The sequence below is a fragment of the Vollenhovia emeryi genome, unplaced genomic scaffold (assembly GCF_000949405.1).
Source record: "Vollenhovia emeryi isolate VEMERY1.0 unplaced genomic scaffold, V.emery_V1.0 DF939255.1, whole genome shotgun sequence".
In the NCBI taxonomy this organism is placed as follows: Eukaryota; Metazoa; Arthropoda; class Insecta; order Hymenoptera; family Formicidae; genus Vollenhovia; species Vollenhovia emeryi.
The window spans coordinates 127190-143836 of record NW_011967111.1 but is presented as its reverse complement, the minus strand read 5'-3'; the positions used below and the strand labels follow the sequence as shown (position 1 = coordinate 143836).

Genomic DNA, 16647 nt, shown 5'->3' with positions numbered 1-16647 from the left:
TTTTACCAGAATAATGGTTAAAAGCTTCATAAATAATAGTAAAATTTTTATGCTGGTTGGCATTACTATGACTATGTGGTTGTTATTACTAATATTATAGTGATAATTACTATAAAAATGATATTCCTGACTATAATTATTTTACTATGCAATTATAGTCGCAAATACTACGCACTTTTCTCTCAGTGTATTATTTTCCATGACAAGGCCAGGCTACACGCCGTTAGAGATAAACTCTTGCGTTTGAATATGACGTCCTGCTTTAGTCACCGTATTCTCTGGACTAGTCTGAATCTTGTTCCGTCTGATTACTATCTATTCCTATCGCTAAAAAATTCCCTTAAGCATGTTATACAATACGTCGTATGTCGCTGTCGGATGTCGGAACGTAACAAAGAAATTGAAAAGAAATTTTCTCAATTGGATCATCGACTACGTTCCGATATCCGACAGCGACATACAACGTATTGTAAAACAGGCTTTCAAAAAATTTGTTAAAATGAACGATATAAAAAAATCACCTCAATGAATTTTTTGCTGACAGATCAAAAACTGAAAAGAAGGCAATATGAAACTTCTGGAGTAACTGGATTATTGAATGGGACGACAATAAAACTTTGCCGTTTTGGAAATTTTGCGAGAAGAAATGAAATAAATTTATTTGACAACGTAATAGCTTAAAAGAGATGAAACGTGTGGGTTCAACTCTCGGGCGCCGCATGTTTACATAATATATCAAGTAAGCGTTACCATAATAATAATAATTTACCTGACATATGCATATACAATTTCAGACCAATTATTTCCTTTAGTGATTAATTAATAATTACATTAATATATGTATATAACAAATAAACCAACTATTTCTTTTGAACATAATGTAACATTAATTATTTTCATTAATAATTAATTAATTTCTTTTTAAACTTCGATTCACATTTAATCCTTTTTCACAGGTTAACAATGTATATTGTTAAGCCACAATATCGCCACAAAATTTATTCAGCTTCCGATATTATTTATGAGATTTAAAACAAGTTGATTAAAATGTAAAAAATTTTCAATCAAAAGGGAAATAATTAGAATCTCCTACTTTTTATGCGTATAGAAGTTTTGCGTTTTACATTTTATTGTTGCAACCAAGCACATATTTTTACGTTATTCTTCTTGTTGCCTTTCTTTGGCGATGCTCGAGAGCTAATCGTTTTATTTCATTGAAGCGGAACGCGAGTCTGTAATAAATTTGCAACTGTCCGTATTGCGGCGCATATCAATCAGCGCGCCGGTAAAAGAGCGAGGACAAGTGTCACGAGTAAGAGTTATTGCTGCGGAGGAATGCATACACCCCGTTGCATTCGCGTGACATATCCCGCGGATATCTTCCAGCCATTTGTTAAGCAAACTGTCTCGGTTAATGATCGTTTCTTCTTGACCCTTTGAATCGCGTCCCCGTATTGACTGATTTTACAGGCACGCCTTATACTTATGGAGTGCCTGAGAAAATTACGAATAAATCCTTGAAACGTGCCTGACAGGAGGGTATTTTGTGCTCAGTACTTTGTTCAACTACAGAAAAACAGAAATGTCCGCGCTCGGAAAGGGTTCGAGTCGAAAATAACTTCAATCGGAAAGTAATTAAAAGTAATATTATTGCCACGTTGCGGCGAACGTCTGCACTTGCAGGCTCGTCTAGGCCCTAGGGAAGAACTTGCAACGAAGAATGAAAGTCATCAACTGGTATTGTTTCTTTAACCTGAATGTAAAATAATTAGAAATATTTTTGTTTTCGGCCAAGGCTGTATAAAGAAATGTAATTTGTTTACCTGAAAAATTATTACTTTACAGCTGGTATATTCGAAAAATTTACATGTACACAAGCGAGGGCATTTCCCTCTCGCCGCTCCCGCAAAGTGACGCGCCAAGCTCCTTAATCTGACTCGTTATAAAAAGCAACTTTGACCCGCGAGCGGGCCTCGCTTGGAAAAAGCGCCCCGGGCGTTTTTGAATATTTAAACGCGCGACCCTTATCAAATTCTAATCGATAAAGTTATTTACGCGACATCAAAGTCAGCCGAGTCGCTGCGCATTACATATGTGTAATGCACAGCGACTGATTCCATGGCGAATCAGGCTCGAGGATAAGAGCGATAATTCAGGATGCGACCTTGACATTATGGAGGCGCGTGTGGGGTGGAATTAGCGTTGCAACCTTTCACGCGGTCGACGTCGCGTACGGCTGTGCCAAGAGTAATTACTTCCGCAGATTGAATTTTGGCGAATCACGCTTCGCATTCCGAATGCGGTATAGCGTGCGCTAACGTGTAAATCGCTGGCGTGTCGCCGGCGGGGAGGGTGTCAGGAGAGAAGACGGCGACAGGGCGGGAAGAGGCGGCGCAGAGAGCCGCCGCCGCGGTTGACGAATAAAAATCGATAAACTAAACATAAGTCCCCGCGCGCCGGTGAAATTTATATTTAGAGATCGAGGCGCGCGTAGAAAACCCCGATGCGAGTTTCCTACGCGTTAAATCGGGGGCTGACCTGAGCGTTCCCGGCGCAACATTCAGGCCGTGACGCTGCGCGCGGGCCCCGAGTAGGCGCGGAAGCGGCCGCGCGGTCTCCGAGGGTCTCGACGAAAAGCAATTTCGATGCTCCCGATGATCGCCGTACCGTACAAAACTGGTCACGGAGCATCCCACATCGCGTGAGCCACTGACGCTGCACGAAGGCATTTTCCGACGGTATCGATCAAATAAGTTATTAGATCATGCGCCCGCCCACTCTGCCTTTAATATTCCATCGTTGCGTCCCACATAATAATTTCTTGCGCACGTGAGGAACGCGACGATCCTCGTTCGAGCGTATTCGCGTTGATACTCGCGGCGACGCCGGTCATTTGCGATGGAGGCGAACAGTCGGGAGTTAACGCGAGAGCCGGAGATTGGAGTGACTCGTCCTGCGGCGCCGATTTCAAAATAATCCCGATAAATGACGGCGCATCGCTTCCACACACCATGGTACGACTACCCAGATAACAATTGTTGCGCGCAAATTTCGCTTGTCTTGTGCACGCAAACTTGTACGAGATTTGCCCAAGTTTTTGCTCCCAACGTACGTTCAGTCGGCGCTGTTGCATGCAAGTGGATAGCTCATGTATTAACGTGTAATTTTGCGCGCAAACGTCTTACAACTCGTGTACAAAAATGGCTCAACAACGCAAGCGAAATCTTATCCCGGTGCGTCGCCATAGAGCTAGATGTTTGCGCACAAAATGTTTTCTGGGTAGCGGCTCCACCCTCTGTCGGCCCCTTTGACTCTTTGCGCCCCCGAACACGTGGTATTCCGCCATGTCTTTGGTCCAAATCCAGCGAGATTAGTGTGTGTACGTACAGTCTTATTCATTAATGCCTGGACCTGCATTTCTATCATCATTTTTCTCATCCATACAAATCACTGAATTTTAGGCTGTACGTATGTACCATAGTAGGTCCACTCTCTGCCGGCCCCTTTGATCTTTGCTGTCCCGGTCACGTGGTACTCCGCCATACACCCGGGCAGGATCCAGCGACATGTGTGGTGTATACGTACTCGTACAAAGCCACACTACCACGCATACAACCTTTCTCTCAATTGGTCTGAGGAATTTCGGATGCGCAGAAGGGATCGACGGAAAACGAAACAAATGACGGAGTGGACCTACTAGTTACACTATGCGCATACGACGCAGTTTCATTAATTATAGCGCGTCCCGGGGAGCGTCACGATTCAGCACGATTCAGAACTTGATCCCTTCGTGTTTACCAGGAGCGGAGAGTTAACGAGGCGTGATCGGGTCAACTCATGCGTGGACCTATCCTTCCGCGCGTTTAGTAAATTACCGATATATACGTTTATCTATCGCTAGGGTAAAATTCGGAGTAGCCCTTCTCCCTCCTCGCGGCGAAGCCCTCGTTCCCCGGGAAATCGGGGGGTGGGAAAGGACCTCGCGCGAATTCGGGTCCGCGAGAACGTCCGGTCCCGCGCTCGCGGGCTCTCTCGTCCTCTCGCCCCAGCTGAAACCCCGCGTGAAATTCTCGCCACGTGTTCTCCCGCGCCCGGCGCGGCGCTGGTTAAAGCTAATCAACGTCACGTGGCAGCGGAGAGCGCGCTCATCCGCGACGCGGCGTACCTTTTTTCAAGGAGGCTCCTCGCTTCGTCTGCCGACCCATGAAGCTGGAAAGCAGCTGCATGCTTTTTTTTTCTCCCCGACAGCACCTTCAGCACCACCCCTTCGGGCCGGCCGCGCTGCGATCCCGATAAAGGTATCGATCGTGCCTCACCGGCGGTCCCGGAAGCGCCGCGTCGCTAAACAGTCTCTCGCTACCCCACGGAGTATCCTCTCCCCGTCTTTCCCGAATCACCGCCCCCGAAGCATCGCCAGCGGAGAGCCGCTCGCGTTCAACGGCTCTCCCGCTGCACGCCGGCGAGCAGCATCTCGTCCCACCGGTTTGCATACGCGAGTCAGTCAGGCGGGGAAAAGTCTTCGCGATTAACGAATTATACTGGCATCCTCCTCGAGAGAGCGACAGCTTTCTTCGGAGGAAGAAAAATCCGCGACAGCACGTTCCGCGCGAAAATTAGCAATAAGATATACTCCCTCCGCGGGATCGAACTTTTTTTTTCTTAATTGATGCAATAAACAAACGCTTTCTCTCGCGCGAAGCGCGAATGAAGTCGGATGATAATATTAATTCGCTTCCTCGAGCCAGTCGTTGATTCCTGAAATTTTGAAAGTTTCGAGACATAAATTCACTTCGAGCTCTTCGCAGAATTCGCTCAATTCGAGAAATCTGGAGGTATCTAACTATCGAGAAGTACGTCGGTAGTAAAAAAAAAGGACATTCACTCGCTATTTAAATCGCGTGCCGGGAAACCTTTGCCGTTTGCGCTTGAAATAAACGGGAAATATCGAACACGCTCGAGCCACGAGGCCCGTTTTATAATTCATTGTCTACTCGCCGGCGAATTAATATCCAACTAATGCCCGACGGTATCACAGACGAGATCTAAAGCGATACTAGTCGCGAGGGCGACAATTGAATTACTCTCGACCGCGAATGAAATCGCGGGTCGGTTGAAGCTTATTCCACAATGGACGCTAAACGCAAGACGCTAAGGCCCGGTTTTTCACCAAACGTCGCTTAACTTTGATCTCAGTTTACTTCGTGTTTGTCTCTTTCTGAAGCAACAGTTGGAAAGAGACAAAGAACGAATTAAACTGACAATGAGCTTAAAGTTAAGCGACGTTGGTGAATCACAGTCAAATGTGAGAAGAATGATCGGCTGTCATTGGCCGATTTCTTGCGCTGCGGCTCAGGCCTGGTTTCACCAAACGTCGCCTAACTTTAATCTCAGTTTAATCCACGTTGGTCTTTTTCTAGAGTGACAGTTGGAAAGAGACAAAGAACGAATTAAGCTAAGCTTAGAGTTAATCGACGTTGGCGAAACCGGGCCTTAGCGTCTTGCGTTAAGCGTCCATTGTAGAATAAGCTTAAGCGGTGCTCACTCTGTAGAATTTCGTTAATCGCGCGGTCTGCAATTAAATCGCGCCGCCAAGCCGGTCCCGCCGCTGTCGTCGAGGGGCACCGCCGGAGCTTCGCGAGCCCTCGCGCATCCTGCGAAAGCCCGCGGCGATCGTGAGCACTCGGCGCGCGCGAAAGCACTGAGGAAACCTGGGTCTTTCCTCCCGGCAAATCGCCGCCGAACCACGTCGGCGGTTTCCCTCTCGAAGGGACTGCGAAAGTCTCGCGCCTGCGCCACCCTTCCGCGCCGTCGGCAGGTACCCTGAAATCTCGTCCCCGCGTGGCGATTAACTTGGCGAACGCCGCTGCGCTCCTTCGCACGCGCCGTAAGAGGAATTTTATCGCGGCCACGTTTTTCCCGCATCGATCGCACGAAATATCAGCGCCCGGCAAATACATGATGGTAATATCAAACGCAAGGTGATACAAAGGCGGTATAATTGGACCACTTTTGTACCAGCTTTAACGCGAACTGCATTGTTGACTGACGTTTAATACCATGGTGCATTTATTGGACGTGCTTTAAAATGGAATAAACGGGACTTGCAGTCAATAATTGTATTTGAACAATTATATTAGATTGACACACACTGATAACCACGTGTGACTCTCATTGCCTAAATTCTTTATTTTTTAAATGGAATGCCTTACTATATGTATACTGAACAGCCGCATGATGGTTAATAAATTAATAGTAATGTGAATGAATGAATTCTATGTGGTACAAGAATGTCTCGATTGCAAAGGATTCAAGTCCGACGTGTCATATCTTCTTACAGTACGTTATAACAGCAATAATGAGATATTAGCACGTGTTAAGGGGATGCTGGAGTGATTCTGCACTTTCGCACCTTTTGCACTTAAAACTGTCTGTTTCGTGGAAAGATTTGTGTAATACACAAATTAAATGGCACTTGTACAGATGATCGAAAGCAGCTTGCTATTCCGGCTAAATTAAAGAACAATATGACATTACTGAAACTAAGTTTGTAAGTCTAATAAAAAATAATAGTGAGCAACACATACATACAGTACATGTAGTATGTGTGTGTTGCTCACTATTATTTTTTATTAGACTTACAAACTTATATAGTTTCAGTGATGCCATATTGTTCTTTCATTTGGCCGGAATAGCAAGCTGCTTTCAATCTGTACACGTAAGCCATTTAATTTGTATATTACACAAATGTTTCCGTGAACTGACAGTTTTTAGGTTAGAAAGGTGCAAAAGTGCAGAATCACTCCAGCATTCCTTTAAAATGGAATGGCGTAATAATATTACTCTTTGATATATGACATTGTTATCGCGTTGAATACTCGCGTAATAAAGTACTAGTGATTATAAATTAATAAGCGAATACACGGAGAGAAATTTTTCTTAAAATTTACCTGAAAATCATGTAATCGCGAGACAACACGGCATTTCGAAGATTTTTATGAGAGACCCATTTTGTTGAATGAAACAAAATCAACACAAATATATTTTTAGCAACATATTTATTGGTTCAAATGATACATACTAATATAATTATTAAAAAGTTGCTGTCATTTTTCAATTTATTATTACATATGCATGGCATACGTGTTCGTTTACTGCTGAAATGTATAGTACAATTTCGAGGAAGCTCTCATATAATTCTTTTAAGCGCCATGTTGTCCCACGATTACGTAACTTTCGGGGTAAATTAAAAAAAATTCTCTCCGTGTAGGAATAATTTAATTATCAATATCGTATTCTATCGGTGTAAGAATGTCTCGATCGCAGATGGTTCAAGTGTAACGTGCTTATGTTCTTATATCGAAACCGTAATGACGAGTGACGACAATACCAAAACTACACGTAAGCGTTGTCACAAAAGAGACGTATTTCGTGCGGAGTAATAAAGAATTAAGGAAGCAATCGCTGGATTGATTCCGCGGCCAATCAATGTGAACGCTCGCTTCTCAATTAATCGAGGAGCGATGCAACGTGTGCACGTCGCGTCTGGCACTGCCGCGCGGTGCATCTCTCGTGCGATTAATAGCACCGGCGGAGTAATTTGAGTAATGGGCCAACGATTACGGCGGCATTAAGGATCGCGCAGTTAACATCCGCGTACGACCGTTATCGTACCGTTAACTTAACATACAAAATCGCCGCTTTGCAGCTGTAAGCGAGCGCCGTATTGTGCGTGTCATTCTTAATCCCGTCGATAAATTCCTCTCGCGGAGGCGCGGGGAGAAGGAAAAGTATATGACCGGTTGCCCTTACGGGCCTCGGATTAGGCGTCCGTAATAAGTAGATCGCAGATCTATCAATCGCAGATCTATCCTCTAGTAGCACAATATATTGGCGCGATAATCTAGTATTCCCAATATTGGTTCAATATTGTAAGATGGACACGTTCTCTTATTTAGCCGATATGTCTATTTAGCAATATTGGTCTAATATTGTATCAATGTTAGACCAATGTTCTTATTACATTGTTAAATATTGGCCAATGCGCTTCCAATATAAATCTAATGTTATATAATTATTGTCGCGCAATGTTTACGTTTATTTCATAGCCAATGTTGGCTTTACGTTGGCTTTACGTTACGGACAAAATCGATCAATGCATTTCTAATCTAATCAGTATTGAACCAATATTTAGCCAATGTTTAGCCAATGCACTGTGCTACTAGGGTCTTCTCAAATAGCACTGGTGATTGTAATTCGCGTTGTAAATTCACACAGGATTTTTTTTAATTTTTGATGAATTAGCGTAATCTGGTCAAAATGAGCTTGAGAGAGAGAGAGAGAGAGAGAGAGAGAGGGAACCTTAGTAGGACAGTGCATTCACTAAACATTGGCTCAATACAACCAAATATTGGGCCAATGTTCAACCAAAGTTTAACCATGTTTGGTCAATGCACTGTGTTACCAGAGAGTTTCTTTCCGGTAACTCGAAAAGAATTCTATAGAAGGAGATTATCTCTCGACTCCTTGCGGAAGTAAATTAAATTGTTCCGAATACAAAGAGTTTCCTCTTGAAGCCCGAGAGAGAGAGCTCAGAATCGGTGACCTGAGAGCAAATTCTTTTTGAACTCTTACGTTTTGCGGAAGAAAAATGGGGCGGAAAGAAAGTGTTCATTTCGTAATTCGAGAGAGATTTTTTTTCCGCCTCTCCGTGATTTCCTGGGAACGCGAGGCGAAATATAATAGGTAAACCAACTATTCCAAAGATTCCGCGCCGGATTATCTATATCCAGGTAAAATTGACGCTTAATCGGCATTAGCTCCGCGAGTTCTCGGAGAACGAAGCCGCGGGCCGGCCGGCGATCGTCTGGAAAGTGCAGTGACTCGGAATGCGGCCCAGCATCGACCGGGCCGCGGAATCACGTGCGTGAAAACGCGAGCGCGCGCGGTCGTTCCCGGTTCGCGTTCCCGCTTCCGTCGCCATGAAATTATCTCTGCTGTTGAATCGATCCGACCTGCCGCGCTCGGATGACGATTATTTGCGATTTTACGCCGCGCACGACAATCCCGCCGACTATGCGGCGCGCAATGCACCGTTGCTTAACGGCACCGTGAGTGCCCGGTCGCGCCGGCACGAAATTTTCAATCCCCGCGCGATGCCGACTCGCCCGGAGCGAGCTCCCCGGTTTCGATCGTTTCTCTCCTCCGCGCTGCGCGCGAGGACGTAAATCTTATTCTACAACGAACGCAAGACGCTGAGCCGCAACGCAAGATATCAGTCAATGATAGTCGATCGTTCTTCTCATATTTGACTGTGATTGATCGATTTCTTGCGTGGTGGCTTGCGTCTTGCGCCCATTGTAGAATCAGCTTTAAGCTTACCCTTGGGAAAATGTACCTCAGGAAACCTTAAAACTTTACTTTAGAAAAATAAGGAATATGGAAAGTAAACTTGGACACTTTAAACTTTTACTTAAGATAAACTTAAAACTTACTTTAAGAATTTCAAAGAAACCTTTAAGAATTGTGTGAAAAGTACGTGATACAATTTATAATACCGTGTGCGGTTTTCTTCTTATGAGAAAGTGCTATGTCGCGCGGCTTCCTAGCGGGAGCTTCAGCAGGCTTGGCTATCTAAAAATTACTTCAAGTGTCCCAAATTACTTTGAAATTTCTTAAGTAAACTTTTAACTTTTTTAAGTAAACTCTTAGATTCGAAAGATTACTTTTAAAAACGATACCACAGTGGCGAGCGTAGCGCGGAGAAATGTGCGCTGCTCAGTAAATAAATGAACGAAAAGATCCGTGTTCAAATCCAGCCACGGACACCGCTGGTTTTTTCGCCACCTCTCGGAGGGAAGTCGCAACCACCGAGAGTATCCTGTCACACATACCCCTTTGGATGCATAGCCCTCCAGGCTGGAGGTTTTCTACGGCAAGGGTTAGCAGCCTACCGCGGCGCGAAGATGAAATAAAACCAAATGCTCAAAGTACAGAACGAACTGGATAAAACAGACTTTAAGCCCAATACACGAGGAAGAGGAAGAAGACTTTTAAAAACTTTAATTTCATTTAAAGTAAATTTTCCCAAGGGTATTCTGCTATAAACCGCAAAACGCAAGCCGCACCGCAAGAAATCGGCCAATGACAGTCGATCGTTCTTCTCATATTTGACTGCGATTGGTCGATTTCTTGCGTTGCGGCTTAGCGTCTTGCGTTCTGCGTGCGTCCATTGTAGAATAAGCTTTAAGAAAGGTCCCCGCGCGCGCAAGAAAATCGGCGAGAAGGATAGGGCCGCCGAGATCTCTGTGTCGGCTACCTTTTTAATTTCGCAAAGCGAGGAATGCGGTGGGGGCGGGGGAGGGAGGGAGGGAGGCACAGGTAGGTATGTTCCCTACATTTAAATTGCTTTCTTAATTGCGCGCGCCGTACGGAGCTCGCCGCGCGTTCCCCTGGCCGGGTTTCTCGCTTTTACTCGAGCGATGCAAAAGGTAATGGATGTGGAACGGAACGGCAGGCGGTAGCCTCTCCGCTCGCGTCGTGTCGTTGTCGCCGCGCCGTCCCGTCATCGTCATCGTCTCGCTTCCTTTTCCCTCGAGTTTTATTTGCTCCTCGGGACAACATCTGTCTTGTGCCTCGGCGTGCACCGTCGCGTTACGTTGCTGCGGGCCGTACATAACGCCGCCCGACGACGCCGGCGAGTCGGGCTTTATGGCGCAAGGTGCATCGCCAGAAAGAGTGAGAGAGAGAGAGAGTGAGAGAAAGGGCGGCAGGAGGGAGAAACAGAGAGATAAAGAAAGGGAAGAAGAGATAACTTCGGAGAATCATCCGGAGAAAAAGGCGATCGGGAAATACCGGGTGTCCGAGGAGGCGATGCTCGCTAAATCCAAAGAGGCACAAAGAGATCTCAGAATTTACCGGAATCGAAAACTGAGACGGCTACGCGTGGTACACCCCCCCTTCCCTCGGGAAGAGACAAAGAATGAACTGAAGCTGAAGTCAAATGACGTTGGAGAACCGTCAGTTTGGGCACGGGTCGTTTAAATAATTACGAGCGCTGATGCGTGGATCTAAGCAATAAGACTGTGGAGGATTCTCCAATGCCAAATTGGTCTCTTAAAGTTGCAAATGTGCCACCGTCGAATTATCGGTGCTGCAGCGCTTTTGGATTCTACTCTATCAAATCTTTACAGAAAGTGAAATATGAGCGCTCCAAGCTGATACGTCGACCTGAAAGCAGCCGTCGTTGAATTAAAAAAAAACATGGACGCGCAAATAGAATAATGATTTCAGGCGTAAAACGTCGAATCTCACCCGCCTCGAGGTTCAAGATCCCGGGTACGAAAACTCGTCAAATGTAAGAATCCACAAACGCACGGCCGGTGGACGGCGAGGAGTAAACGTGCCGGCGGTCGCAGCAACATCCTCTTCGCGGCATTCTAACATTCTCGACGGCGACGCCGAGGAGCGCATGGGGTAATACACGACGAGGGGACCCGCAGAACGAGGGAAGGCGCCGTAATTAATTCTCGATCTTCCAATGGCCTCCCTCGTAATTATTGCGTATAGGCAATTCCTAAATCAACTACCTGCGGACGGTTAAGATCCGTCCGAGGAGGCGGTACATTCCGGAGGTTTAGAAAAGCCGCCGGGAACCTGTTCTCGTTTTGCCGAAAGACGCGGAGAGGGCTGCCCGGCTGTTTCCCGCCACGCTTTACGTATTTACATATTTACATAGACACGTACGCGCGTCTGGTCCCCCTCGTGCACGGTATTCTCGTACCGGCGTGCAAGGCGGAGCTGCGTCTGGCACCGAAAGTATGCCCGCGCGCGTGGCTCTCGTAATTATCAACGCTTCTCGGGCGCAGGTATTCACGCGTAGAGACAACGATAGGAATCTTCAATAACGGGAACGCCCGTGTCAATTAGTATCTAATCGCGGATACCGGCAATACTCCACATTGTAGACCGTTACGCCCGTATCAGACCACGGCCCGGACCCATACAGCACGCATATCTAAAAGACATCTTTAAGTCGTCTTTTAGATATGTATATGTCTGAAAGATGACTTAAAGATGTCTTAAAGATGTCTTTTAGACACGCGTGCTGTATGGGGATTGAGATTGGGATTAGATTGAAATTTGACCAATCACGGTGAAGTTTACTAATCTTAAGTTTCGTAACTTTTACACTAATTGGTCAAATTTCAATCTAATCTCAATCTCGATCCGTAGTCTGATACGGGCTTAAGGGGGGATGCTGAAGTGATTCTGCACTTTTGGCACCTTTTGCTCCTAGAACTGTTAATTCGTGAAAACAATTGTGTAATATACAAATATATGTGGCTGTTCTTTGACTTAATCTGAATAGTGGAACACCGTCGGTCTGTACACAAAAGCCACACAATCTGTATGTTACACAAATGATTTCACGAATTAACAGTTCTAGGCGCAAAAGGTGCCAAGAGTGCAGAATCACTCCAGCATCCCCTAAAACGTAAAGCTCATCGCCACGTTCCCACGGGATCTGACAGAAGAGCAAATGTCACAAGGTCGAGTCCCAAAGTGCGATCGCGTAATAGGGATTTCCGGTGCGTTTGACAATTATCGGTTCGTCAGGGCTAATCGGTCGGAGATTGTCGGGTCGCTCTCTCTCTCTCCCCTGCGCCCGGAGGGTCAACGCACCTCGTAATCGCGTTGTCTTAAAAAATCTCTATCGCGCGGAGGAGAGGAGAGGGGGGGGGGTGAATATTCAAGATCAATGTTAAACAGACGCGGGGAGTATCAGAGCGAGAAGCGAGGCGCGATGCACGCGGCGTGACGCCGCGGCCGCGACCTGTTGAAGAAAGGAAGAAGATATCGCGAGGAAGCCTCCGGGGGCTCCGATCCTTTCCGTCTTGTTACGACCAGGTGGCTCGGCGCGTCGAGACGCTCCGAAAATCAAGCCGCGTAACAATCGACGGAAATTTGCATTTTCTCCGCGTGTCGGGCCGCCGTTACTCGAATAACGATAAGAGATAATTAACGAAACCCGAATTCTTTATCACGCCGGCTGCGGACGGTGCGCCTCAGAGTTACGAATCCTTGCAGAGCGTTGTAATATTTTCAATTCAAAGCGGTAGATCGTCCGATTCTGACGTTGTGCGTGGTTGCAAAGTGGTAGGTGTGTTCCCAGTTGGCATCCTTCTCTTCAACTTTGAAAAGTTATTTTGCGGCAATTGTGTCTAACTATAACACTGGCGTACATTCAAGGGAAACACTGCTTTAACCGCTGAATTAACACGTGTAGCTCTTTACAGCCCTGAAAAATATTCTTTTCATTCGTAGATATGTTTACTATCTAACACGCGAGTGCGTAGTTTCTCCAAAATGTGGACTCGCATTTCATCGCCGCACTGCTCCATATTAACTTCGCAATTATTTGTTTTAATTGTTATTTATCTCTATCATTCACTCAGAATTATTCTTCGATTATTTTCCAAGTTTCTGCGATTTTACTCCCGATTTTTTACGATCGGTTAAAAATCAGATCTCATATCAACTGTAAAACATTTTTGCGCAAACATACACGGAGCCGATTCACGCGTACAAAAAAAATTATAAAGTTACGCAAAGACTTTTTGTTTCGTGGGCCGAGGCAGCGAGTCTTGGAGGAACAGGCGCGGGCCCAGCAGACCTTAAGATAGCAAGCGCATTCAACTAGACGGGGCAAACAAGGTTCCATCGTGGCGGAAGGGTTCGCCGCTCTCGGCGCGATAAAATCCCTCCGCGATCGCGTCCCGACGTTGAAGAAACAGAGCGGAAGCGGCTCTCGGGCGCTCCTCCAAGCTTCAAGGGGAGAGCCGGGTACGTGGCGCATACCTGGTCGCAGTGGCGTCGCTTCGCGGCGGCGGTGTTACTCCCGGGGTCGCGTCCCGCATCATCCGGGTCGCCTGCCGCCGCGACGCGCCGGCGGGCACACACTCCTCTCGCTCGTGGAGGGCACGCGACGCCCCGCAGTGGCTTCGCCGCGCGCGCACGAGTCGCGATTGCACGACGAGAGAAACGTTTCCCTGGCGGAGACGGTGACGGCCGTCCTCGGCCGCGAGCGCGGCAACACTGACCTGCCACCACCGCGAGGAAGAGGAGAGAGGACCGCGACCGGATAACAGAACCTCTCTCCTCCGGGTTCCTCCGGCTGTGTTGCTCCCTACTCTCCGCTCGCGTGTCTCTTCCTCTTCGCCGTTTTTCACCTCTCTCTTTCTCTCTCTCTCTCTCTCTCTCTCTCTCTCTCTCTGTGTCTCTCTCTCCTTTCTCTCCTCCCTCGTTCCTCCGGGTGCCTTCGGGGAGTAAGAGCGAACGAGGAGAGCGGAACCTCGTCCGCTCTCGTGTCCCAGAAGAGACTTCGTAAGTCTCGGGAGAGAAATGCAGAGGTCTAGAGAGAGAGAGGAGCGTGTGTATTTTTCATCTTCAGAGGAGCCTTCGCGTTCACCATGAACGGGAAGAGACACTCGTCAACTTTAACCCTCCCCGATTAATAATGGTACCCCGAGTTTCTTTACTTTCGAAATCCCGACGAAGAAAAAACCGAAAGACGTACTTTCTCATCTCGCGTACACGCGGGGCGGCACGGGAATCCGGATTAGAAGCGGGCAGGAGCAATCTCCTGGCGATTTCGCCGGGGAGGACATGACATTCGACAGAAAGAGGGCACCTCTCTCTTGCGCTTAATCTACCGCTCTTACTCTTCGAATCTCTTTCTTTCTTTCTTTTTTTTTCGATCGTGAAGAGAAGCGGAAAGTAGATCCCGGAGGAAGGGGGAAATTGAGTAGCATCGACAGAAGGAGGACAGGTTCTTTTTGCTTTTAATCATAGCATTTAAGTTTCCTCCTCGCTTTGAGCCCATAAAGAGTATCGGAGGAGAGGGGGCTCTCTTTGGGGTCGCGTCTTACGGAAAGACGGGGCACCGACAGAAAGAGGACACGTTCATTCTTACTTTTAATTGTACACTCGGAGTTTCTTCTGCATTTTGAGCCCATAAACAGAAGCCGGAGAGAGAAACTTCTTCAAGTTCGGGATTGCCAATTTAGGGAAAGAAGAATTTACGAAGCGTTGAAAGATCGCATACTCTTTCTCTCGAATAATCTCGAGCTCTTTGAGATTTCTCTTCATTTCGAATTTCCTTATTGGATGGAAGCGAAGGAGAAGGAAAAAGTATCGTCGGAAAGAGAGATCTTTCCCTCTGCGACTAATCCTCCTCGTTACTTTAAGAAAATTAATCGCCCTTCGTCTTTGAAATTGCAAGGGTTATTTATTAATCTTTCAGCTCATTTCTAGCGCGCCGCTTTTAAGGCCGTGTTGACGGAAACGTGTGCTCGATGTAACGAAGGAACGTAAGCGACTAGAAAACAGATGACCGATGAGGAAGTGTCCGACGAGACACCTCGCTTGTTACCAGTGAAGCCTGAGAAGAGAGCAATGCCTGCAGCCTGCGTGCGGATCATTGACTCCTGATAAAGCCCCTTTTCTACCTTTTCCGCAATGACGTGCTACGATACACACGCACGCACACATACAGGATCTTTACAGAAGCCGATGAGTCTTACAATTAGCCTCAGCTTCTCGGCTTCTGGTTAATTAACTTGGCTTACCTCCTTAGACACTTAGCTATTATGCGACCGTAATAAACATGAAATAATTTTTAACTCTAAAAGTTTTAATTGAAAAAAAATGTATAAACAGTTCCGGAAAGAAAAAGTGGAATTTCGTTTATAATGAGCTCTCGAGTATTGATAGCAGGAAACTCCACAAAATGTATTATATAATATATCGTTAAAACTATGGCTGAGCATATAAGCGTGAAATATAACAATTTACATTTATAAGTATATCACTGTGTTTTACGTGTCATGTAAGCAATATTATAAGGTCCAGTTTCACAAACGTCAGTTAACTGTTAACCAGAGTTCAGTCGACTTCCTATCTTTCTCAATCTTGTTATCCAAGAAGAGACAGAGGATCGATTAACCATGGGTTAGCGGTTAAACGACGTTTGTGAAACTGGCCCTAAGTAATCTATCGTCGAACATTAATATTTTAGAAGTGTGGAAAATTTTGTTTGTAATTTTATTTTCACTCACTATTCCAAGTAGAATATGTCGGATTTTTTATACGTTTCCCAAATGTTTTTTTTAATAAAGTATTAAATTATACGTTTATAAAACACATGCATAAAAAATGCATACGAACCACCATCCGGGGTCACTTGGTTCGGGCACGATTTTTAAGACTCTGCGAAAAATTACTCGACCACCGAGGCACGTTATTATTTACTGTTATCTATGTCGACCGTTAAAAAGTAATATTATTTTCAGTTCGTGGTTGTTGCGCATTGTTGTACGATTATGTGGCATGTAATTTTGAAACTCACCATCGCACAGCCCTGGTTAAAACTGTATACAATTTCAGAACGGTGATACAATATCGTTCAGAAAACGCTCTTTGGTTCCCTAAAATTAGGCCGCATTGTCCCAGGACACACGCGAGTGTGCAGGTCCCTTTTTGTTTTAATAACACGGTTGCGACGGGACGTACCTCATGAATTCTACGCCGAGCAAACCACGTAATTGCGGGCTCGAATTCATTAAAATTCAAAAGCGTAACTCGCGTGAT

General features: G+C 46.0%; 1 protein-coding gene across 3 annotated transcripts in view; it reads right to left on the bottom strand.

Annotated features, from left to right (window-relative positions):
* The window catches only part of LOC105559763 (tricalbin-1-like), a 35396-nt gene that overhangs the window by 17395 nt on the left and 1354 nt on the right, over positions 1-16647 (bottom strand). For 2 of the 3 annotated variants that reach the window (XM_012008309.1, XM_012008310.1), the window contains exon 1: positions 4166-4885. The exons of the other annotated variant lie outside the window; for it this stretch is intronic. In XM_012008309.1, the coding sequence (XP_011863699.1) occupies positions 4166-4226 (61 nt within the window). In that variant the 5' untranslated portion in view covers positions 4227-4885. Of the gene's footprint in view, positions 1-4165; positions 4886-16647 lie in introns of those variants that run through there. 3 annotated transcript variants of the gene reach the window in all.